General features: G+C 39.9%; 2 protein-coding genes across 5 annotated transcripts in view; one reads left to right on the top strand and one right to left on the bottom strand.

Annotated features, from left to right (window-relative positions):
* LOC126419089 (low-density lipoprotein receptor-like) overlaps positions 1-7,297 on the top strand; it is a 76,091-nt gene extending 68,794 nt beyond the window's left edge. The window contains exons 5-6 of the mRNA XM_050086182.1: positions 1,435-1,615; positions 7,072-7,297. Of these exons, the coding sequence (XP_049942139.1) occupies positions 1,435-1,615; positions 7,072-7,221 (331 nt within the window). The 3' untranslated portion in view covers positions 7,222-7,297. The remainder of the gene's footprint in view (positions 1-1,434; positions 1,616-7,071) is intronic.
* LOC126419088 (cell cycle checkpoint protein RAD1-like) overlaps positions 1-25,760 on the bottom strand; it is a 114,592-nt gene that overhangs the window by 44,823 nt on the left and 44,009 nt on the right. For 3 of the 4 annotated variants that reach the window (XM_050086181.1, XM_050086180.1, XM_050086178.1), the window contains 3 exons: positions 17,175-17,316; positions 9,407-9,460; positions 7,286-9,180 (listed from right to left, as the gene is read on the bottom strand). In XM_050086181.1, coding sequence (XP_049942138.1) covers positions 9,428-9,460; positions 17,175-17,316 — 175 coding nt within the window. In that variant the 3' untranslated portion in view covers positions 7,286-9,180; positions 9,407-9,427. Of the gene's footprint in view, positions 1-7,285; positions 9,181-9,406; positions 9,461-17,174; positions 17,317-25,760 lie in introns of those variants that run through there. The other variant, XM_050086179.1, reaches the window with a different exon arrangement.

Below are 25,760 nucleotides of genomic sequence, written 5' to 3'. Positions count from 1 at the left end.
TCTGCTCAGTGGCCACGTGTGAACTAGTGCCAAAAGAACGTGAAAAATACGAGGAAATTCTGTTGCCAACATCCACGCCTCACCTCCACACTACCTCACAAAGCAACCCAATACAGCTAACACTAAAATTAAATCATCATATTAAAGTCCTACAGTTCAGATAAAGCATGTGAAGTGCTATGCAATAAATGCTGTTGTCAGGAAACAGTAATAAAGCAACGGTACAAGATATATTAAATCAAGGAAAAAAATGTATATATATACCCAAAATGAAACACAATGGTACAAGAAATGTTAAACACACAGAAAACACCAATACCACACATTAAAAACTGTGAGGATGAAGGTGGTGTGACCTATCGCATATGACAGATATGTACAAAACCAAAAATTGAGCACTAGTTGTATAATTATGAAGCACAAAATCTGAAGTAAGGGCGAAGTCAGGACTAGACATTGTGTAAATTATGTCGTAAATAAACCCCTGAATATCTATTTATTAGGTATGAAACAGATATAAAGAGAAGATTGAGAAAAAAAAGAGGTATCGAAAAACTATGAGACTAATCCCAGTTGACACCACATGCAACCCCTAAAATTCGGGTCAAGATACAACACATAACATTTATATGTAGACAACCATATGCAAAACCTACTTTACATGTCATGCTGGGTGTACTCAACACACAGTTGTCTGAGTACTTACAACGTAAGTAACTTTTTGCAGTTCATCAGCTGGCATTTTGGTTGTTTGTAATGGCATTTATGCCCTGATGTTGACTTTCTCAAGTATATATCGCATCTCAGGCCATTTGTAGTAGGTCATCAGGTTATATTTTTCCATCTATGAGTGCATATTTATGGATTTAGTCTTGTTTTTTCGGTCAGGCCCTGTTTTCCTTGAATCTTACCAGTTGAACCCATACTTTTCTTGCATGCTCCACACAGGCTCTCTCATACTACCGGATAAATTTATTAATTTTTTTGCGTGACTTGTACAGTTTTGTTGTACATTATTAAGGTATATCCTAGGGCTGGTTTACTGCTTTAATGGCTATTCTAACGTAAAATAAATAAATTTTAAGTGTGTCCTACTTAGTCTTCATTAATTTTTACAGTAGCATCTGAAGACAGGATTAGTGTCATGAATCCCAGGTGGTGTACATGCTGTTAACCAAGAAAAGGAATATTGAAATTACAACTGCAGTGGATTTTATTCACCTTTAACGAATGTTAGTAAGCCTTAACCAGCTATTTTGCCACATAGCTCGAATGCAAATGATAAGGTCTAGTGACACACAGCCTGCAATAAACTTTTAATGTTTAACTTTAATGCACAATAATGCATTAGCATTAGGAAGTAAACCGTATAAAAACTCCAGTTGTCTCAGATCTAGATTTCTAAAAACAGAATACCACCATCTCATTTCACAGATCAGATGAACGACCAGCGGGTGGATGTCCCCACAGAAACTGCCGTGGTCCAGGTCGCATTCCGTGTGCTGACAGGCGTGGATGCATAACGCCTACTCAGCAGTGTGATGGTCGCAGAGACTGCCGTGATGGTTCAGATGAGACTGGATGCCAACGCTGCCACTCGGCGTTCGAGTTCCAGGTATGACATTAAATGACAGTGGCAGGAAATCTCCATATAACATAATACTTTTGGAGACCTGTAATTTTTCATGAATATTTAAATATGTGAATGTAGTATATGTATGTGACTGAGTTGGATGAGAAATTCTGCCTTGTGCAAAATACCTTTGGAGTTTCACCCAGACATGTTTCAGCACCTTTTGTGCTATCTTCAAGAGGTTACTTTATTTTCTTTCTGTAAAATTCTTGTTATATATTAACATTTACAGAAATCATTTGGTACTTAATACTTAAAGTTGTGAATGAATTGATTGTTGTCAAATGGTTTGTTTACAGTTCACTGTTGAGATACGTATTACTGGGTTGATGCAGTATATGTTGTTTATTACAATATGTCTAACGTTCTGGCTGTATAACTTATTTGAAAAAAGTGTGCATGTATGCATTATTTTACATGTGGCTGTATAGTATTCATTTGAAGTGTCATTGGCATTTGGTTTGTGTGTGTGTGTGTGTGTGTGTGTGTGTGTGTGTCTCTGTTTTCTGGGCTGGGAGGGTGGGAGAAAGCGAGAGAGGTTGTTGTGGAAAGGCATCTAGAGTGTGTGTTGTGCAGTATGGGGGAGAGGGAAAATGTGTTCTGAGGGTTGATCATGTGACGTTTTGGTGTGGGGGTGTATTGCGTATTGAATCGGAGACCTAGAAACGATGGAGACGCTTCATTCCCACTGTAGCCCTCAGTGGTTCACAACCCCACAACAGGCTACAGCAGTCCACGCACCCCACCACTGCCCCAAACCAAACCCCGGGTTACTGTGCGGTTAGGCCCCCAGTGGACTCCCTGCAAACGTCTCATACCAGATGAGTGTAACTCCAAATGTTTGTGTGGTAGAGTAATTACGGTATACATGTATGTGGAGACAGTGTTTGCGCAGTAGTTACCAACATAGTGTAACTGAGGTGGAATAAGGGGAACCAGTATGCATTCGCCTTAAAAACATCCACAGGCTGGCCAGCACACCGGACCTCGACACTAATCTGCTGGGCAGATTCGTGTCGGGGAGCAGCATGCCTTCCCGCTCAAGAAGCAGCACGTTTCACCATGCAGCCAGCTGGGCAGGCTGGTATGGGTGTTATTTACATAGTTCAATTGTCGCAAAGAGAGCTTTATTGCACAGTGATGCGTATTCATTTAGTACTTTCTTTTCTTGGGCTATTGATCTTTGGATGTGATAGTTTTCTTATTAATTTTTGGTATAGGCTGTTACTAGTTGTAAGAATCTTTTAAGTCAGTTTCAATGTTTTTGGGTGGTGATTCTGTGCTATTAAGTGATCTGCAAATGTTGAGTGTGAGCTATTGCTTTTCAGTGCCCTGAGATGTTCTGTGTACCTGGTTCTCAAATTCCTGCATGTTTGACTCCCATATGCAGATTGAATGCAATTGCAACTTAGTTGGTATATACCAGACTGGTTGTATTTGTCAGCATTGCTAGGATTTCTTCCAAGTCTATTTTGTATTCTGTATGCAATACACTAATGAAACAAGGACTAAATATAGCATACAGAACCAACAATACAACAGAAAACAGACTTTTAACAATTGTGGCAATGAGGTGGAAAATATGGTCCAAGGAAATAGTTTCTTTCAAAACCCTTACAATTTTGCCCAAGTGTGAAAGGCAGTTACCCTCCTAATTAGTTAACCTGAGAAATTTACAATGTCACCAGTTTATAATTTTTGCAAGTTTGAACTAACACTTTTGTTTTTATGTATTAATGTTACCTAATATACACTATGGTTCCCAAAAAGTTGACTGCCATTTTAACATGAGGAAATTAAAATAGATGTTTAATCCACATATGTATGAATTACAACTGCCAATCCAAAATTACAAATTATTGTGAGCAGCTTGTTTATAACCACATATTAATTGCATAAATTATGCTTCAAAATAAACCTACATGTCAAGAGCGGTAGAGCCTACAAAATTTATAAGGCTCTGCATTTAGCATTCTACAGACAGCTCGCTACTGGACACACTAATTTTGTGTCACTTATAAGTAATGTGATAGCACTTTTATGAACTTACAGTTTCACTTACCTTTGATCATCAGCTGCAAAGTTTTCATGCTATGTTCCACAATAACTGATACTGAATGTATACCGGAAAGGGCAGCACGAATATTCACAGATTTATTTCACCACTGGGAGCGTGTTACAGAGATGCTGAAGAAACTGAAATGGCAGACTCTTGAAGACAGACGTGAACTATCCCAAAAAAGCCTACTTACAAAGTTTCAAAGGCTAACTTCAAATGATGACTCTACGAGCATACTACTTGTTTCCATCGGGAACTTGAGGGCAATCTTAGATTATTTACAGCACGCATTCATTAAAACAATAATTCTTGCCACATCCCATATTTGAAAGGAAAGAAAAGCAGCACTAACAACTGGTACAAGGGGATGTATTCTCTGTCATACACTTCACAGTGGTTTGGAGAGAAATGATGTAGGTGTAGAACTGGTTTCAGCTGAGGAAGAAAGATTAGGACTTAATGTCCTATTGACAATGAGATCAAGAGAGAGGCATCAAAAACCCAGAGTGGATGTGGAAAGGAAAAGAAATCGTCCATGTTTGTTTCAAAGGAATCATCCCAGTAGTTATTTTATGAAGGTTATTCAGAAAGTAGGGAACGTTTCCATCTGACGAAGCTAGGTACGCGCCGATCGCGTATATTTTGGTATGTGCGTGCTCGGCAGCTCAGTCGGTATCCATCCGTGACAGCGGGAACATCTCTATGTATCTGGTTTTTTTGATATTTGAATTTGAAATGTGCACTGCAATCGAAAATCCCACCTGTTGTGAGGTGCGGTTGTGATATGGTTTTGTTGGCAAAAAAACCTATAACCTATAGAAATTTATCATGAACTGTGCAAAGTGTACGGAAACAATGTAATGAGTGAATGTTCCGTCCGGAAATGGTGCATTCGGTTTAAAAATGGCCGAACCAACGTTCATGATGAGGATGGATGCCCGACCATTGTGATTTGTTCAAGCCAATTATTATCTGCAATTTAGTTATATTTTTGTTTATTTTGGTAGTACTGTCTTTTACGTTGATGATGCATGCTTTGTTTATTTTTTTGTTATATCTTTGCAATTTTCAAGCTGCTAGGTTAGTTTCGTCAATGCTCCACTGTCCATTTGCACCAAAGAAGAGCAATGTTCAGTGATCCGTTTTTTGTAGTCGGAAGTGGCCGAACTTCATCGAAGGCTTTCGGTGCAGTACGAGAGCAGTGTTTTGCCACAAAGGAGTGTCTATGAATGGATTGAAAAATTCCACAATGGTCGCACAAGTGTTATGCACGATGAAGGAGCCGGATGACCGCTTACCACCACAAATGAAGAAACCATTGAGCGTTCATGTGAAATGATTCTCTTAGACAGACGATCAACTATTGACGAAGTGGCACATCGTCTGCAAATTAGTTATGGTTCTGCCTACGAAATCATCCACAACAGACTTGGGTTTCATAGTTTGTGCAAGATGGGTCCCAAAACAACTCACACATTTGCATAAACAAATGTGCTTGGACATCTGCAAAAAGCATTTGGATCACTGTGGTAACGAAGGGGAGAACTTCTTAGACAGGATCATTACTGGTAACGAAACATGGATCCATCATTACGAGCCAAAGAGTAAACGGCAGAGTATGGAATGGAAACATCCAAATTCGCCGTGCAAGAAAAAGTTCAAGACCCAACCGTTCGCAGGAAAACTGATGCTTACAGTTTTTTAGGATGCACAGGTCATGTACTGGAACATTATGGGGAAAGGGGCACAACAATAAACAGTGTACGTCACAGTGAGATGCTTACAGCCAGGCTAAAACCTGCAATTTGAAGTAAATGCCAAGGATTGCTGTCAAAAGATGTTGTGTTGTTGCACGATGATGCCCGTCTGCATACTGCTGAAACGTTCCAGAAACTCAAATTTGAAGTACTGGATAATCCTCCATATAGTCCTGATCTTGCCCCTTATGACTTGTTTGGTCCATTCAAACAGGCCTTGGACGAAGCAGTTCATTCCTGGCTCGCAGCTCAACTGAGAACCTTCTTTTATGAGGGCATCAGGAAGCTTGTACAATGATGAACCCAGTGCGTTGAAATGCAAGGAGAGTATGTCGAAAAATGATGTTCTTGTAAGTTTCCTATTTGATTAGAATAAAATTTTATAACTACTTTGCGGATAATAATTGACTTACTCTCATATGTAGTTTTGCTAATATTAACTTACATACTATGCCAAACTAGATGTTCCACTTGTTTCCTGGTACATCAACGGAAAACACAGTAGTTTAAAACAACTTGATTATCAAAAGCTTCCAGAAAGCATTTCTAACTCTACCAGTATGCTGTGATTCACATATCCACTAAAGAGAGCATAACATTATTTGTTTTCTGTCAATAAACTTATATGACATTAGGCAAAATTGCCTATTTCCATTGAGGCTCTCAAATGGGACAAATACCAATCCCTAATTGTAACTCAAAGTGAGCAAAGCTTCAGTTCTGTTGATTTTTACATTGATGAGGTATATGACAAATCTAGGAATGCCACAGAACTCTTAAATAATTTTTTGAAGTACAACAATAAATATGTAGAATTGCAACTTTTTTTTAAAACTTAACTTCAGCTCTAACTGCTGGAATTGCTTGAGCTACAGTGGTGTGTACAAGGCAAAATGTAGAGATGAAAGAATACTTTCTGTTGTCAGCAGTGTGCTGTCTGTGTCTTTCCCAAAGCACCACCACCTATTTTCTCCTCTGCCAACTGACATCAATAGGGTATGCACTACTAGGGGCCAAGGGGCCACTGTTTATGCTTCCAGTACTTTCACTATTTTGTGTTTTTCATTATGTCAGTCATAATGAACAACGAAAGGGTAAAAAAGTTGTCACTGTATATGCACTAACATGAAGTTCATCAAGTGTTCAATGTGCACCTCACTGACAGATGTGGTAGAATGGCTCTGTTGGGTAGTACCTCACATGGCCTACTCTCTCTTGCTATTATACATCACTCAACATTCTTGCTTGTACAGTAATCTAGCTATGGGTTGCCCTAGACAAACTCTCCAAAACAACTGAATTTCCTGTAGCACTTCAAATGTTTACAACCTCCTGCTTCATTATCATAACCAAAATGAATTATTTGAAGTTTTTCTGTAGCATCTTTACATATTTTCCTTTGGCATATCCTTTATGATTTGCTCCGGAAAATGCTCACACAGTACTGTTGCATACACAATCTGATGCCTTTCTCTTGAAATTTAAATGGCCACAGCTACAGAGTTTTATTGCAACAGTGTTGATTTCATTCATAAGAGACAATCATACCAATTACCTTTTCAACTGGTGGTAATTATGTGCTGTACATAACTGGACTGAACTCATTTCATTTATGTTTCCAGTGTCACAACAAACGCTGTGTACCACAAGCATGGTTATGTGATGGCCAAGCAGACTGTGAAGACGGAGAAGATGAGAATTATTACAACTGCCGAGAGCATTTCACACTTCAGCGTGTAATACAGCCACTGTTATTTGCGGCCAATTTGTAAGCTGGTTGTACAGAAAGTAGCATGGTTTGTGCTCAAGAGATGGTCTACTGAAATACTATACATATTTTGAACAATAGCTCATTATTTTTGGCATTTATTTCAATACACAAAATATAAATACATAACAGTTACATCAAACAATGCATACAATAAACAGAGTAGTAAGTTTTAACAGTATTGGTCACTGAAGCAACTGCCCAAAGAGTTATGCTTGTGTGCAGGCAGAAAGAAGTACGAACTTTACTGCTCATAGTAGAGTAGAACTGCAGGTACACTCCACTGCAATACATTACTGACAGTGGGTGAATTATTAGCGTAAATATTGAATGTCTAAGGTGGTAATTCCAATCTGTTACTTATCAATAATCTTTCTAACTGATCACCCCAAATACCATCTTACATTTCGTTTCAGTATACACTTTTCAACACAGTTTTCTATGGAAAATACATTTATTTAGAATCATTTTAGTCCCTTCAAAGGATGAAATATAATGGAGATGTTACTTGTTGCTGTTATTTCTTTCATTATATTCTAGACCAATTCCACTGGATTTATATTTCAGTAATATGGAAGTAATCATAGACTAGAAAACTTCATTTTTCTTTTTTTCTCCCCAACTATACCACCACCTTCTTTTGAAAAATTTCCTACACAGTGACTTCAGTTAATGCTGTTTATTGTCATCTTTTATATGAAAGGGGTCTTACTAATCATATGCCTCAACCATTTATTTTCTGTCTAATGCACTGACTGTCCATTTGCTGGTGATATTCATTCTTGCTTGATCATCTTAGATGCTGTGCCACCATCTGCTTCTGAACCTTCCTCTTGGTTGCATTCCATCCATTTCTCTAAAGAATGCTATATTAGGTAGTCTCAATAATTTTATTGCATGACCGGCACAGCACAACTTTCTCTTCTTCAGCATCTAAAGTTGTTATTTTTTCCTAGTTTAACATTCACAAATTATGACCAACACTGTAGTAGAATAATATGTAGAAGAAAATTCTGAGTTAACTGTAAAATGTTCTTTTAGCAGCTGTTAAATGTGTATCTATTTCTGTGTCTGTCTGTTGTCCTTAGGAAGAGTCCTTAACTATTTGCAGTTGTGCACTTTCTTGAAGATTAATCCATCTACAGCGAAGGGTGCATCAGTTTATTTTTCCTGTTCACCCTTTAATTAAAGTCCTCGAACTACTACCAAAAATCACACATTAACTGAGATTTTCAAATGAAACTAACTTCATTTCTGCAATGCACCAAAGTAGCACTCCAAATGGTACCTCAATCCACAGAAATTTCTGGAATTTTTTTGTTAAGGCAGCAAATCTTTACTATAGGGTGGATATAAATCTGAGTCTTAGTTGTCTCTGTATGGCAATTTTTTATGCTTATTTGCATTCTACAACAGTACACACAGAAGTGCTGCCCATTGTTCATAGCATGTTACAATTATTCAGAGAACAATGCTTTAACCAAAGATACAGATTTTAGTTTTCTTTTGATATAGAAGATATCTATGTGGCATTAAAAAATCAACTTCACTATCTTTTCTAATGCTGTCCAGCAGTATCCTTCACAGTCTACTCATGTTCCTGTAAAAATTAGCAGCCCCTTCCACAGTGTTCGGTAATGATGTGGTGAGAGCTTTGCTGTCTGCTCTTTAAAGAATTTGAATACATTTTACATAATATTTATATTCAGAAGTCACATTTTCTGTGGTATTTTCTTCACTGGCATCTCCAGTTTCGCCATTTATGTAACAGTTTTTGCAAACATTAGTGTATCATACTAGTCTCTGTAGCACATAGAACATGTCAACTGCAGTTTTTGAGATATGCTCCCCCCACCCCCAACCCAGTCTCTCCACACTCCTTCACCTCATAAGTCCTTTGTAGCTTGCACCATTAGTTCCAATAAATGTTGCTGGAAATGCTTCGTCAGACGTGTTGAGCCATCTGAAGGAAAAAAAAAAAGTTTTGATAAGCTATATAAACATATTTGCTTTACTAAATCCAGCCTAGACAAAACTGTCTCACAAAATTGCCACTTCATGTTTCATTTTGTTCACACGAATGGTGGTCACATATGGACCGATTTAACATGTTGCAATCAATTACAAGGCATCCAGTTGTCAGCATAGACAGGTGTCACTTAGAATAATAATTTCTGTTCAATGCTTACTTGTTATCAGTTGGAAATTATTCAGTCATCATCAGCTTCTGCAATAGGTGTACACTGTAAAATAAATAAATCAAAATAAATCAGCTGTCAGCTAAACAAAATATATTTTAACTTCCAACACACTATTTTAACTCTCTCTCTCTCTCTCTCTCTCTCTCTCTCTCTCTCTCTCTCTCACACACACACACACACACACACACACACACACACACACACACACACACAGAGAGAGAGAGAGAGAGAGAGAGAGAGAGAGAGAGAGAGAGAGAGAGAGGGGGGGGGGGAGGGGGGGCAGAGGGAGTTAGGAGAAGGAGAGTTACAGGGAGGGAGGGGGCATGGCATGAAGGGCGGTGTGGTGCAGTACAGTCTGGATTCTCGACAACGTAAAAAGAAGCAAGGTGGGAAAGTAGAATAAACTATGAGACAATACCAATTTCAGGCAACAACAAAGAATGTCAACAAAAAGAAAGAACAGATTTCAGTTGTTTAATGGCAAACTACGAAAAATAGAAACACATTGCACATGTCACTGGATAGAAGAAAGTTCGAAGTTTTATGTTCACACACACACACACACACACACACACACACACACACACACACACACACACACACTATATCGTACACTCAACATGAGCACCATGCATTGCTTGAGAAACTTCAAAATGGCAGACCATTTCATCCAAGCACAAATCATAAGGTCCCTGTTTACTGAAAATTCAATTTCTCAGCTCCTCAAGAGTAGCTGCCACAGGTGGCACAAACACTCTGTATTATGTACCTACACAGAAAAAGAAAAAAAAATTGCAAGGCGTTAGGTCTGGTGACCTGGGGGGTCAAAAGCAATTTATTTTATTTATTCATGTCAGAAGCATCACCAAGTTACATGTTAAAGCGAGTAGAACATTCACATATAAAATACATACAAAAAAATGTAACATTGCCAAATGCAATAAAAAAGATCTTGTTGTCCACCTCTTTCAATCCAACATTGTGTGATGGTGTTGATAAAATATCGCAGCACTTAAAGATGAAAGTGAGGTGAGCCACTGTCATGCATTAAAATGAAATCATTGGAATCTTCATGAAGTTGACGTTCCAAGCCCTCCTCTTCTGAGGTGCTCCATGTGAACATATCTTGGATAAGCTCAACATTTTCACCTTAGATGCATGGCTGACCAGTGCTCTTCCTTTTGCATACAGACCTTTGTATGCCAGTCATAAATCTGCTTGTGCAGAGGCAGCTTCTTGCTGACTCAATGGCAGAATGCACGTTGCAGTTGAACAGTGGACTGACTTTGTGCAGAACTCCAACAAATACAATGATTTCTCTTGTGGGGTAGTTGCCATGTTAGTAAAAACAAACAAGAGCACAGCCATGACAAAACTTTGAACCTTCCTCTATCCAGTGACATGAGCACTGTGTTTCTATCTGCTCTAGTTTGTCTGTAATAGGCAATCAAGATTTGCTCTTTCTTTTTTAATCAACTTGTACTTATGTTTTGACTTAACTGTGTCACTGCTGTAATAAATGGGAAAAACCTTAACCTTTTTTTTTTAGTCATCAGTCTTTGACTGGTTTGATGGAGTATGCCATGAATTCCTCTCCAACTCAGAGTAGCACTTGCAATCTACATCCTCAATTATTTGCAGGAAGCATTGCAATCTCTGTCTTCTTCTACAGTTTTTACACTCTACAGTTCCCTCTAGTGCCATGGACGGCATTCCGATATCTTAACAGATGTTGTAATAAGCTGTACCTTCTTGTTTTCAGTGCTTTCCGTTTATTCCTTTCCTCCCTGGTTCTGCATAGAACCTCTTCATTACTTACCTTATCAATCCACCTAATTTTCAACATTCGTCTGTAGCACCACATCTCAAATCCTTCAATTCTCTTCTGTTCAGGTTTTCCCACAGTCCACGTTTCACCACCACACAATGCTGTGTTCCAAATGTACATTCTCAGAAATTTCTTCCTCAGATTAAGGCCTATCTTTGATACTAGTAGATTTCTCTCTGCCAGGAATGCTCTTTTTCCCAGTGTTAGTCTGCTTTTGATGTCCTCCTTGCTCCGTCCATCATGGGTTATTTCACTACCTATGTAGCAGAATTCCTTAACTTCATCTACTTTCTGACAATCAATCATTATGTCAAGATTTTTGCTGTTCTCATTACTCTTATCTTTCTTCAATTAACTCTCAATCCATATTCTGTGCTCAGGAGACTGTTTATTCCATTCAGCAGATCTTTTAATTCTTCTTCACTTTCACTGAGCATAGCAATGTCATCAGTGAATCTTTTCATTGATATCCTTTCACCCTGAATTTTAATTCTGCTCTTGAACCTTTCTTTTATTTCCATTACTGCTTCCTTTGATGTGCATATTGAACAGTAGGGGCGAAAGACTACATCCCTGGCTTACACCCTTTTTCATCCAAGTACTTCGTTCTTGATCTTCCACTCTTATTATTCCCTTTTGGCGCTTGTATATTTTTTATATTACCCATCTCTCCCTATAGCTTACCCCGATTTTACTCAAAATTTCATACACCTTGCTCCATTTGGCACTGATACATCCTATGAACGTGTCTTTATTTTTCTTTACTCTTGCTTCCATTATTAACTGTAATGTTAGAACTACTCCACTGGTGTCTTTACTTTTCATAAAGCCAAACTGATTGTCATCAAACACATGCTCAGTTTTCTTTTCCATTCTTCTTTATACTATTCATGTCAGCAACTCAGATGTATGAGCTGTTAAGTTGATTGTATGATAATTCTTGCACTTGTCAACTCTTTCAGTCTTCAGAATTGTGTGGATGATATTTTTCCAAAAGTCGGATGGTGTATTAACAGACTCGCACATTCCCCCAGTGATTTTAGGGATTCTGATGGAATGTTATCCATCCTTTCTGTCTTATTTAATCTTAAATCTCCCAATGCTCTCTCAAATTCTGAATCTAATACTAGATCCCTTGTCTCTTCCCTATCGACTTCTGCTTCTTCTTCTTCAATCACAGCAGCAGACAAGTCTTCCCCCTCACAGAGGGCTTCAATGTACTCTTTCCATCTACCCTCTCTCTAGACTATGCAAACAGATTTCTTTCATCTACAAGATACAGGATACATAACAAAAGGAAATAATGTCTGGATGGGTATAAGAAATAAAATGTGACACGATCTGTTGCCGAGATCAAGAAAGAGAGACTACATAATGTCTGAACAGAAATTAATAATGGAGTGAAACACAAGATTCAAATTCAAAAAGGTACAGTTATGTAATGAAAAAGAAACATAGACTGGTAGAAGGAAGTTACATGGGGGAGCATACAAGCAGTAAGGGAAGTGGTGCAAGAACAGTAAGAATAGAAGAGTAATGAGATGACAGAACGCAATCGTAAAGGGGAAAAAATACTGGAGATCAATAAGAAGTAATAAAAGAGAAATGGGAGATATATGCAACAAAAAATAAGATCTGGTCTACAGTGAGACTACATAAATGATGGAAACAAAAAATTTCCACCCATGATAACTGGACAACTGTAAGAGATGTTGTTGTTGTTGTTGTTGTGGTCTTCAGTCCTGAGACTGGTTTGATGCAGCTCTCCATGCTACTCTATCCTGTGCAAGCTTTTTCATCTCCCAGTACCTACTGCAGCCTACATTCTTCTGAACCTGCTTAGTGTATTCATCTCTTGGTCTCCCTCTACGATTTTTACCCTCCACGCTGCCCTCCAATACTAAATTGGTGATCCCTTGATGCCTCAGAACATGTCCTACCAAACGATCCCTTCTTCTGGTCAAGTTGTGCCACAAATTTCTCTTCTCCCCAATTCTATTCAATACCTCCTCATTAGTTATATGATCTACCCATCTAATCTTCAGCATTCTTCTGTAGCACCACATTTCAAAAGATTCTATTCTCTTCTTGTCCAAACTTAGTTATCGTCCATGTTTCACTTCCATACATGGCAACACTCCATACAAATACTTTCAGAAATGACTTCCTGACACTTAAATCAATACACGATGTTAACAAATTTCTCTTCTTCAGAAATGCTTTCCTTGCCATTGCCAGCCTACATTTTATATCGTCTCTACTTCGACCATCATCAGTTATTTTTCTCCCCAAATAGCAAAACTCCTTTACTACTTTAAGTGCCTCATTTCCTAATCTAATTCCCTCAGCATCACCCGACTTAATTAGACTACATTCCATTATCCTTGTTTTGCTTTTGTTGATGTTCATCTTATATCCTCCTTTAAAGACACTGTCCATTCCATTCAACTGCTCTTCCAAGTTCTTGGCTGTCTCTGACAGAATTACAATGTCATCGGCGAACCTCAAAGTTTTTATTTCTTCTCCATGAATTTTAATACCTACTCCGAATTTTTCTTTTGTTTCCTTTACTGCTTGCTCAATATACAGATTGAACAACATTGGGGAGAGACTACAACCCTGTCTCACTCCCTTCCCAACCACTGCCTCCCTTTCATGTCCCTCGACTCTTATAACTGCCATCTGGTTTCTGTACAAATTGTAAATAGCCTTTCGCTCCCTGTATTTTACCCCTGCCACCTTTAGAATTTGAAAGAGAGTATTCCAATCAACATTGTCAAAAGCTTTCTCTAAGTCTACAAATGCTAGAAACGTAGGTTTGCCTTTCCTTAATCTTTCTTCTAAGATAAGTCGTAAGGTCAGTATTGCCTCACGTGTTCCAGTGTTTCTACGGAATCCAAACTGATCTTCCCCGAGGTCGGCTTCTACTAGTTTTTCCATTCGTCTGTAAAGAATTCGTGTTAGTATTTTGCAGCTGTGACTTATTAAACTGATAGTTCGGTAATTTTCACATCTGTCAACACCTGCTTTCTTTGGGATTGGAATTATTATATTCTTCTTGAAGTCTGAGGGTATTTCGCCTGTTACATACATCTTGCTCACCAGATGGTAGAGTTTTGTCAGGACTGGCTCTCCCAAGGCCGTCAGTAGTTCCAATGGAATGTTGTCTACTCCGGGGGCCTTGTTTCGACTCAGGTCTTTCAGTGCTCTGTCAAACTCTTCACGCAGTATCACATCTCCCATTTCATCTTCATCTACATCCTCTTCCATTTCCATAATATTGTCCTCAAGTACATCGCCCTTGTATAGACCCTCTATATACTCCTTCCACCTTTCTGCTTTCCCTTCTTTGCTTAGAACTGGGTTTCCATCTGAGCTATTGATATTCATACAAGTCGTTCTCTTATCTCCAAAGGTCTCTTTAATTTTCCTGTAGGCAGTATCTGTCTTACCCCTAGTGAGATAGGCCGCTACATCCTTACATTTGTCCTCTAGCCATCCCTGCTTAGCCATTTTGCACTTCCTGTCGATCTCATTTTTGAGACGTTTGTATTCCTTTTTGCCTGCTTCATTTACTGCATTTTTATATTTTCTCCTCTCATCAATTAAATTCAATATTTCTTCTGTTACCCAAGGATTTCTACTAGCCCTCATCTTTTTACCTACTTGATCCTCTGCTGCCTTCGCTACTTCATCCCTCAAAGCTACCCATTCTTCTTCTACGTACTGAATTTCTTTCCCCCATTCCTGTCAATTGTTCCCTTATGCTCTCCCTGAAACTCTGTACAACCTCTGGTTCTTTCAGTTTATACAGGTCCCATCTCCTTAAATTCCCACCTTTTTGCAGTTTCTTCAGTTTTAATCTACAGGTCATAACCAATAGATTGTGGTCAGAGTCCACATCTGCCCCTGGAAATGTCTTACAATTTAAAACCTGGTTCCTAAATATCTGTCTTACCATTATATAATCTATCTGATACCTTTTAGTATCTCCAGGGTTCTTCCATGTATACAACCTTCTTTCATGATTCTTAAACCAAGTGTTAGTTATGATTATGTTGTGCTCTGTGCAAAATTCTACCAGGCGGCTTCCTCTTTCATTTCTTAGCCCCAATCCATATTCACCTACTATGTTTCCTTCTCTCCCTTTTCCTACACTCGAATTCCAGTCACCCATGACTATTAAATTTTCGTCTCTCTTCACAATCTGAATATTTTCTTTTATTTCATCATACATTTCTTCAATTTCTTCGTCATCTGCAGAGCTAGTTGGCATATAAACTTGTACTACTGTAGTAGGTGTGGGCTTCGTATCTATCTTGGCCACAATAATGCGTTCACTATGCTGTTTGTAGTAGCTTACCCGCATTCCTATTTTCCTATTCATTATTAAACCTACTCCTGCATTACCCCTATTTGATTTTGTGTTTATAACCCTGTAGTCACCTGACCAGAAGTCTTGTTCCTCCTGCCACCGAACTTCACTAATTCCCACTATATCTAACTTTAACCTATCCATTTCCCTTTTTAAATTTTCTAACCTACCTGCCCGATTAAGGGATCTGACATTCCACGCTCCGATCCGTAGAACGCCAGTTTTCTTTCTCCTGATAACGACATCCTCTTGAGTAGTCCCCGCCCGGAGATCCGAATGGGGGACTATTTTACCTCCGGAATATTTTACCCAAGAGGACACCATCATCATTTAATCATACAGTAAAGCTGCATGCCCTCGGGAAAAATTACGGCTGTAGTTTCCCCTTGCTTTCAGCCGTTCGCAGTACCAGCACAGCAAGGCCGTTTTGGTTATTGTTACAAGGCCAGAACAGTCAATCATCCAGACTGTTGCCCTTGCAACTACTGAAAAGGCTGCTGCCCCTCTTCAGGAACCACACGTTTGTCTGGCCTCTCAACAGATACCCCTCCGTTGTGGTTGCTCCTACGGTACAGTTATCTGTATCGCTGAGGCACGCAAGCCTCCCCACCAACGGCAAGGTCCATGGTTCATGGGGGAGAAGAGATGTTATATAATACATAAACTGGTATGATACTGTTCTACATTCCTGGCATCATGGTAGACACTGCCAAATTACTTCTTGTTCTCCATACTGGGAGAAAAGGATAAATAGAGTCTTTTACCCCATTAGACTTCGAATTCTTATCCTTTGTTTAACCACCACCACAATCATTTCGGTAAGTTTATTCACAACCATGTTTTGTTCTGCTTACAATCCTTACGTTAGTTTGTCTTTTCTAATCCTTCAGATCTCTATTTGATACCTACAGTAACTCCTAAGGGATTTGGATCTCACATATCATGTTTTGACTCTTCTGTTTTTCACAGGTCCACTTGATCTAAAATGATTTAATCTCTCTCTGTCTTATTCTCTTCCACTTTCCATGACTTTTTATCATCTTCCTCTCACTCAGAAGCAAGAAATTTTCCATCATAGAAACTGATATCTTTTACAGTGTGACTGGAATCTTTATTGCCAACTGCTTTTCTTAGTTCTGCGTTCTCAAAAGATTTTTGTAACACACATGCACATCAAGTTCACTAAACTGATGGTAAAGTAACAAGCAACCACTTGCTTTCTATTCCGTTTCCTACTGCGATGGCAGTAACAATTATTACATTCTGTTAGAAACTGTTTAAGAAAAAAGCAAAAAAGATTATGGATTTGCAAATGGAACCTACAACTAACGGCAACAGGCCAATTAATTTAAAACTATACAAACTGTGCAGTCACTCTTGAAAGGCAAATGATAGGGAAATGTTTTCATAATTATTACACGACTGTTGTAAAATAATATAGTGGGAAAACTTTGTACTAATTTCAATAAAAACTAATAATGACAGAAGAATTTAGGTCATTTTAATTTAACCATTTCATTTATTAGTTTTTCTAACAATAAATTTGTACTTACAAAGTACTCAATGAAACAAGTGTACTTGTCTGCAGGAACCATATACTGCAAACAAAGGAGCCCACGATCATCTATTCGAACTGAGACTTTACGGGAGACAGTCAATGGTTTCAGCAGAGACTTGATGAAAGAATACCTGTACCTGCAATTAAAAACAGTATTTGTGCTTTGATAGTCATGTTACTGAAATTAAAGGCTTCAGTTTCTGATAATATCTCAACATTGATAGTTTGACTTAACAGGGACAAAGGCTGAAATGGAAACTGTGTCATAAAAAAAGATTATCCTGGTTACTGACGTACGCCATGTAGGGGAAAACCGTGGTAATTGCATAACAACTGTCATTAGACAAGAGGTGAAAGAAATTGCATATTTCCAAATCTCGTCATTTCTGTTGTATTCTAATTAATAATGGCATCAGCAGCCAAAGCCTCACAAACACAATTCCTGAATTTGTCATACATACATTCACTACGCTTGTGCATATTCGTGAAGTCCACACAGAAACTGAGAGCCTGAAACAGTCTTTCAAGGTTTTATTAACATACAACTATCTATATTTTAAATAAGATATTAGTGTAGAGCTAGTTTCAGTACTCACAATTCAGTGTTCCAGCAACTTGAATGCATATTTTCACGCACTATGTATTACTGTCACTACTAAATATAAATATACATCAGTATTTCTCCTGCTTTCATACAACAAAAGTTAAGCATTAGATGACGATGATGAATAAATGTTGTGTGGTACAGCCAGTGAGACAGTCTTTCAATTTGACAGCCTTCAGAATATTACTAACTAATTTTTGTTACTTAGTCAATCCAGCAGCTTCTCACTTGGCCTCAAAAAGTACTTTAGACTCTGTTTCAGACCTTCTGATCCCAGAAAAATCAGAGGGAGTAATTGAGAATCGATCCTGGAACCTCTAGTTACTACCTAGTAAGCATAACCTTGAGACACTGTATTGGTTAGTAAATATTCTGATCTGACCAGGGATTAAGGTAGTTTCCCTTGGCAGCAAAGTAAATACAGCAAAAATGTCCCCAGTAATCCCCCTGAAATACATTCCCAATTGAGAGATATAAGTTCCTCCTAACCCCTTTGGCATATGAAAATACTAAAGAAAAAAAAACACACAATTACCATAAACCCAATGGTTGCAGAGAGCACTTCATATATGCCCTCAAACAGCCTGCCCTCTTCTCCAAGGGCAGGAAATGAGGAATGAAAACATATGACTGATCACCATGTGTGGAATATGGCTTTCAATATGCGCTGACTTGAAATATAGCACAAGCATTAAAGAAATCACCAAACTGTCACACAGAGTCTAATTACAAGGACAATTTAATACCAGACAACAGAGGCTGAAGATTCTGTTCTGTAAACAAACTAATAGAAGCTGTGATAGAAGATGAGCTTCTACTTAAAACGCATATGAAACAGCAACATCTGACTCTCATACACCATGTATCTTCATATCCAGTGTTTGGAATAATGTTTTCTTCCCCAGTATGTATGCCTTGTATTTGTGGGATTTGATTTATGAAAATTTGGAAGCTCAAGATTAACTTTACTTTTTAATTGTATATGCAACATTCCTGTGTTTGATTTTTTGTTTTGTCAAATAGTGAGCTGACACGCCTATTTACTCACAAATACTGTTAGGGTTCTGTAACATGTTCCATAGACAATTCATTATAACAAAATACAAATGAAACATAATATCCTAAATTCTTAGGTTTTAATATTAACTGAGAGTCACATGTTGAATATCTCTTCTTAAATGATTGAGCTCTGCAACTTTTGCTTTATAGGAGGCCTTTGGAGCTGAAAATGTCAAGATCATTTTCTTTGCCAACCGTCACTCGCTAATGTCTTATACCATTTTATGGGTAACTTTTAATTACGGAAGGAAACATTCATTGTAGAGACCTGCTTCATCAGGATTGAGGATAATATGTGGTGCCCACTTCAGAGCCTCTTTAAACAGCTGGATACACTGACAAACAGCATCACAGCACCTCACCAAGTATGTTGTCAGTTGCAACTGAAAAACCGCAATAGTATTTCTCAAATAAATTACTGGAAGTAGAAAGGACTCATTCTGCCCACCACTAAGCCATATTGTGGCACAGATAGGAGAGGACATAAAAAGGACAATTCTGATAGAACATGAAACATGAATAATTTAGGAATACACGAGACCACTCACCGACAAGCAGAACTGCTGAGTCATTAAAAGGCACACATGAAAGAGAGAGAAAACTTGCTAGCCTTTTCTGAAAGCTAGCATGTTTTTTTTTTTTTTTTTTTTTTTCCCTGTTTGTGTATGCTTATCAACGACTCAATGCTTCTAAAATTTGGTGAGTGCTCTCCTAAATTACAGCATCTGCATAACATGTGAGGCATTTGTGCCAATGCATACTTCATAGAACTTCGTACTAATATTTGTGTGCCAGAATGAGATTTTCACTCTGCAGCGGAGTGTGCGCTGATATGAAACTTCCTGGCAGATTAAAACTGTGTGCCCGACCGAGACTCGAACTTGGGACCTTTGCCTTTCGCGGGCAAGTGCTCTACCAACTGAGCTACCGAAGCACGACTCACGCCCGCTACTCACAGGTACTGGCAGAAGTAAAGCTGTGAGCTGTGAGGACGGGGCGCGAGTCGTGCTTCGGTAGCTCAGTTGGTAGAGCACTTGCCCGCGAAAGGCAAAGGTCCCGAGTTCGAGTCTCGGTCGGGCACACAGTTTTAATCTGCCAGGAAGTTTCAATATTTGTGTGTGTGTGTGTGTGTGTGTGTGTGTGTGTGTGTGTGTGTGTGTGTTTGAGAGAGGGGGGCAGTGACTTCTTTACCCAACCATCCCAGCATTTACTTAATTAATTTACAGAAGCTATATAAAGCCTAAATAAGGGTAACTGAATAGGGACTTGTATTCCAGGGACCCATGTGTGAACCTTGCAAAACATCATTAATTATTTCACTTCAGCAGCCTAAAAACTCTCTCCTGCTTCCATCAGCTGAATTACTTACCATAACTTTTATATACTTTTTGTTAAATGTGATGCAAACTATCCTTTGCTAAACCATCAATTCCATGCAACTGCAGTCATTGTAACACAAAAAAAAAAAATACCTTTGGAAAAGAAGCAAGGCCGGGAGGACTGTGGAATTGAAGGATGTATTGGAGGAGATATTGTTTGCTACCCAGTTCAGAGAATCATGTGTTGGGTGAGAGTCTCCATGTGGTACTGTTTGTGAAACACATTTTGAAGTTTATCACAGTGTGCTCAGCAGCATTGACAAGAGTGCACAATTAACCAGTGCTTGTTTCTGCACAAAAAGCCATGCATTAGTTGCAGGGAAATTGGTATGTGACTAAGCTGTTTTCACAGGTGGCTCTGTCTCTGATCAGATAGGATAAACCATTGTTGTTTTCACTTGTTTCATTAATTTAATGAGTAAATTTCAAAGGCTGTGAATAAAAGCATCAAAAGATTTTTGAAGAGGTCTCTCCTAGATGTGTGGATATCTACATTTAACTTTCAAAGAATAAATATTATTTCACCAGAAAAAGATTAAATATGGAATAGGGACTGACAGTATGCAACATTTTGAATGAACTTAATGGATGTTGATAGGGGCAGTTTCAGTAAGAGTTAAAATTGTGAAAAACAACCCTGACTAATTTAAATATGTTAGTTCCATATGGAAATGGCGGCCTTAGCGAGAGAACTAATTAGGATCAAAATGCAGTGGCAGTTGAGAAACAAGGCAGGGACTCAATCTATGTTAGTATATTGAAGACAGTTTACAGCAGTACTAAGGCGTCCATTAGACTTCATCAGGATAGTAGGAAATTCATAATTGAAAGAAGAATCGGACAAGGAGATTCTGAATCACCAGTACTATTCTCAGCAGTCCTAGAGGAAGTTTACAGCCTAAACTGGGAAAATGAAGAAGCACCACATGGTAATTAAAGATACTGAACCATCTACACATTGCAGATAGGATTGTTCTGTTTACCTTTAAGGCACATAAACTTCAAGACTGAATGAAGGAACATAACAGCACAACTTTCAAAGCAAGGCTGAAGGTGAATTATAACAAGACTGAAATAAGATATAATCAACACACTAAAAATATAGTAATACAAATAAACAATAAAGTCATAGAACCAAGTTGCTAAGATTTTTTTCATTTTGGGCAATTTAAGACAACACAGTCAACAACAGATGAATAAAAGTGGGCTGGAGTGATTTTGGTAAACTAAACAGAGTTTTCAAAACAAAATTCCAAAAAGCCTCAAAAGTAAGGTTTATAATCAGTATGCATTACCATTTTTGAGTTATGTTAGCAAGGCATGGGCTTGAAGCGTGAGCGTGTGTGTGTGTGTGTGTGTGTGTGTGTGTGTGTGTGTGTGTGGTGGAGGAGGGGAGGGGAGGGGAGGGGGGGGGGGGTACAATCAAAGACTAGGGATTTTATAAGCAAGCAATCAAAAGAGACTTGATGGGGGCTGCTAACAGGAAGCAAATAAATGGATTAGGGAACAAACTGCAGTGGAAGATATGATTAGTACTATAATGCAAATTAAATGGACGTGGAAGACACAAAACCAGGTGAATGGATGGCAGATGGATCAAGGAAGTTCTTAGATGGATTATAAGATACAAGAAAAGACCAAGAAAACAGCCTAATGGAAGGTGACTAGATGATAATAAGGAACTACACTGTAGGAACATAGACTTCTAGAGCTGAAGACCATAATGCATAGAAAGGCATGGAGAGACCTGGAAGGATAAAAGAATAGGGTTTAATGTCCTTTCAACGATGAGATCATTAGAGATTGAGCACCAACTGGAATTAAGAAAGGATGGAGAAGGAAGTTGGCTGCATGTTTTTCAAAAGAATAATACTAGCATCTGGCTTTAGGAAACCCTCAGAAAACTGAAATCTAGAGAAATATACATTTAAGCTTTTGGCCATAAGGCCTCCTTCTTCCAAAGTAGAAAGCACCAGGGACACGGTGGTGTACATTTACACACAAATGCAACGGACGCACACGACGACTGTAACCAGCCACATGGTGGTGAGTAGCAATCCATCCTTTTCATAATACTGTTGTTATTCCATCCTGGACTTCCCATTGTTCAAATACACTCCTGGAAATTGAAATAAGAACACCGTGAATTCATTGTCCCAGGAAGGGGAAACTTTATTGACACATTCCTGGGGTCAGATACATCACATGATCACACTGACAGAACCACAGGCACATAGACACAGGCAACAGAGCATGCACAATGTCGGCACTAGTACAGTGTATATCCACCTTTCGCAGCAATGCAGGCTGCTATTCTCCCATGGAGACGATCGTAGAGATGCTGGATGTAGTCCTGTGGAACGGCTTGCCATGCCATTTCCACCTGGCGCCTCAGTTGGACCAGCGTTCGTGCTGGACGTGCAGACCGCGTGAGACGACGCTTCATCCAGTCCCAAACATGCTCAATGGGGGACAGATCCGGAGATCTCGCTGCCCAGGGTAGTTGACTTACACCTTCTAGAGCACGTTGCGTGGCACGGGATACATGCGGACGTGCATTGTCCTGTTGGAACAGCAAGTTCCCTTGCCGGTCTAGGAATGGTAGAACGATGGGTTCGATGACGGTTTGGATGTACCGTGCACTATTCAGTGTCCCCTCGACGATCACCAGTGGTGTACGGCCAGTGTAGGAGATCGCTCCCCGCACCATGATGCCGGGTGTTGGCCCTGTGTGCCTCGGTCGTATGCAGTCCTGATTGTGGCGCTCACCTGCACGGTGCCAAACACGCATACGACCATCATTGGCACCAAGGCAGAAGCGACTCTCATCGCTGAAGACGACACGTTTCCATTCGTCCCTCCATTCACGCCTGTCGCGACACCACTGGAGGCGGGCTGCACGATGTTGGAGCGTGAGCGGAAGACGGCCTAACGGTGTGCGGGACCGTAGCCCAGCTTCATGGAGACGGTTGCGAATGGTCCTCGCCGATACCCCAGGAGCAACAGCGTCCCTAATTTGCTGGGAAGTGGCGGTGCGGTCCCCTACGGCACTGCGTAGGATCCTACGGTCTTGGCGTGCATCCGTGCGTCGCTGCGGTCCGGTCCCTGGTCGACAGGCACGTGCACCTTCCACCGACCACTGGCGACAACATCGATGTACTGTGGAGACCTCACGGCCCACGTGTTGAGCAATTCGGCGGTACGTCCACCCGGCCTCCCGCATGCCCACTATACGCCCTCGCTCAAAGTCCGTCAACTGCGCATACGGTTCACGTCCACGCTGTCGCGGCATGCTACCAGTGTTAAAGACTGCGATGGAGCTCCGTATGCCACGGCAAACTGGCTGACACTGACGGCGGCGGTGCACAAATGCTGCGCAGCTAGCGCCATTCGACGGCCAACACCGCGGTTCCTGGTGTGTCCGCTGTGCCGTGCGTGTGATCATTGCTTGTACAGCCCTCTCGCAGTGTCCGGAGCAAGTATGGTGGGTCTGACACACCGGTGTCAATGTGTTCTTTTTTCCATTTCCAGGAGTGTAGTAATAGTTGTTACCCACAAATGTATGGGACCATTTAAGGCAATGGTGGGAAAAAAGTGCTAACCTACAAGTGTATATTCTGAAACATTAATTTCTAGCTGTACATACGGAACTACTTTTTGCCAGCAAGTGGTGCATACGAAAACACAGCAGATAATGTGAAGTCTAATACTTGCTAAACTGAGAGTAAAAACAATGGAAAGTCCAGGTCGAAATATTAACAATTATGAAAAAGAATAGAGTGCTACTCACTGTAAAGAAGACACAATGAGTTGCAGACATGTTCAACAAAAAGCTGTTACACACTGAACTTTTGGCAAAAGCCTTCTTCAGAAAAGAAGAAAGCACACACATTCACACAAGCAGGCACACCTCACACAAAAACATGACCACTATCTTTGACTGTTCTGTTGAATGAAAGTAGCCATTGGGAGTTGGGCAGCAAAGGGAGAACAGTAGCTGGGTACAGGTGGGGGAGAGAAAAGCATTGTCTGGCGGAGTAAGCTGGGACTAGAAGGCGGCAGGACAAGGCTGCAGCATCGGAAAGCTGCTGAAGAGGTGGTAGACAAAATTAAGAGCAGAAAAGGAGAGGAGCATGGAGGGGAAAAGGCTGGTGGGGGAATTGGCGGAGAGAGGCACACAATAAATGTGACGAGAGGGAGGTGATAGGGCAGAAGGGATGTAAACCGTTGTGTGGAGAATGTGTGGAAAGTAGATTAACACAGATTAACGAAGGAATAATTTCAGGAGCAGAGAATGTGTTGTTTGGGTAACTCCCACCTGGACAGTTCAGTACAGCTGGTGTGGAGGGGAGGATCCAGAGGGCCTGTGTTGTGAAGCAGCCACTGAAATCAAGCATGTCACGTACAGCTGCATGTTGTGCCACAAGGTGGTCCACTTTGCTCTTGGCCACAGTTTGATAGTGGCCATTCATTCTGGTGGATAGCTGGATGGTAGTCATACCAATATAAAAAGGTGTGCATGACTGCAGAAGAACTGATATATGACGTAGCTGCTTGCACAGGTGGCTAGGCCTCTGATGGGACAGGATAATTCTGTGACAGGACTGGAATAGAATGTGCTGGATGGGTGGATTGGGCAGGTCTTGCAACTGGCTTCCGACAGCAATGTAATCTCTGGGGCAAGGGGCTAGGACTGGGAGTGGCATAGGGATGGACTAGGATACTGCAGAGGTTGGGTGGGTGAAGGAACACCACTTTAGGAGGTGTAGGTGAGATCTCAGGTACAATGTCCCTCATTTCAGGGTTTGATGACAGATAATCAAAGCTCTCACAACAGATGTGGTTCAGTTGTTCCAGTCTACATCTATATACATACAATGTACGCCACTGTAAGGTGCATGGTGGAGGGTACCCTGTACCACTACCAGTCATTTCCTTTCCTGTTCAACTTGCAAATAGAGCAAGGGAAAATCTGCCTCCATACGAGCCCTAATTTCTCATATCTTATCATCATTGTCCTTACGTAAAATGTTTATTGGCAGCAGTAAAATCATTCTACAGTCAGCTTCAAACTTCAGTTCTCTAGCTTTTTTTCAATAGTGTTCATCAAATAGATCATCACCTTCCGACAGGGATTCCCATTTGAGTTCCTGAAGCATCTCTACAACACTAATGTGTTGTTCAAACCTACTGGTAACAAATATAGCAGCTCACCTCTAAACAACTTCAATGTTTTCCTTTGCTCTAACCTGGTATGGACCCAAGCACTCTAGTAGTACTCAAGAGAAGGCTGCAGCAGTATCCTATATGTGGTCTACTTTACAAATGGATCACACTTTCTCAAAAGTCTCCCAATAAACCAAAGTCAACCATTCACCTTCCCTATGCTCACATGCTCATGTTATTTCATATCAGTCTGCAATGTAACAATGTGACTGTTTCAAGGAGGACACTACTAATGCTGTATCCAGACATTATGGGTTTGTCTTTCCTGCTCATCTGCATCAACTTACATTTTTTCTAAATTTTCATCACACAA

This window comes from Schistocerca serialis, chromosome 9 (assembly GCF_023864345.2).
Source record: "Schistocerca serialis cubense isolate TAMUIC-IGC-003099 chromosome 9, iqSchSeri2.2, whole genome shotgun sequence".
In the NCBI taxonomy this organism is placed as follows: Eukaryota; Metazoa; Arthropoda; class Insecta; order Orthoptera; family Acrididae; genus Schistocerca; species Schistocerca serialis.
This window is presented reverse-complemented; position numbering and strand designations above follow the sequence as displayed.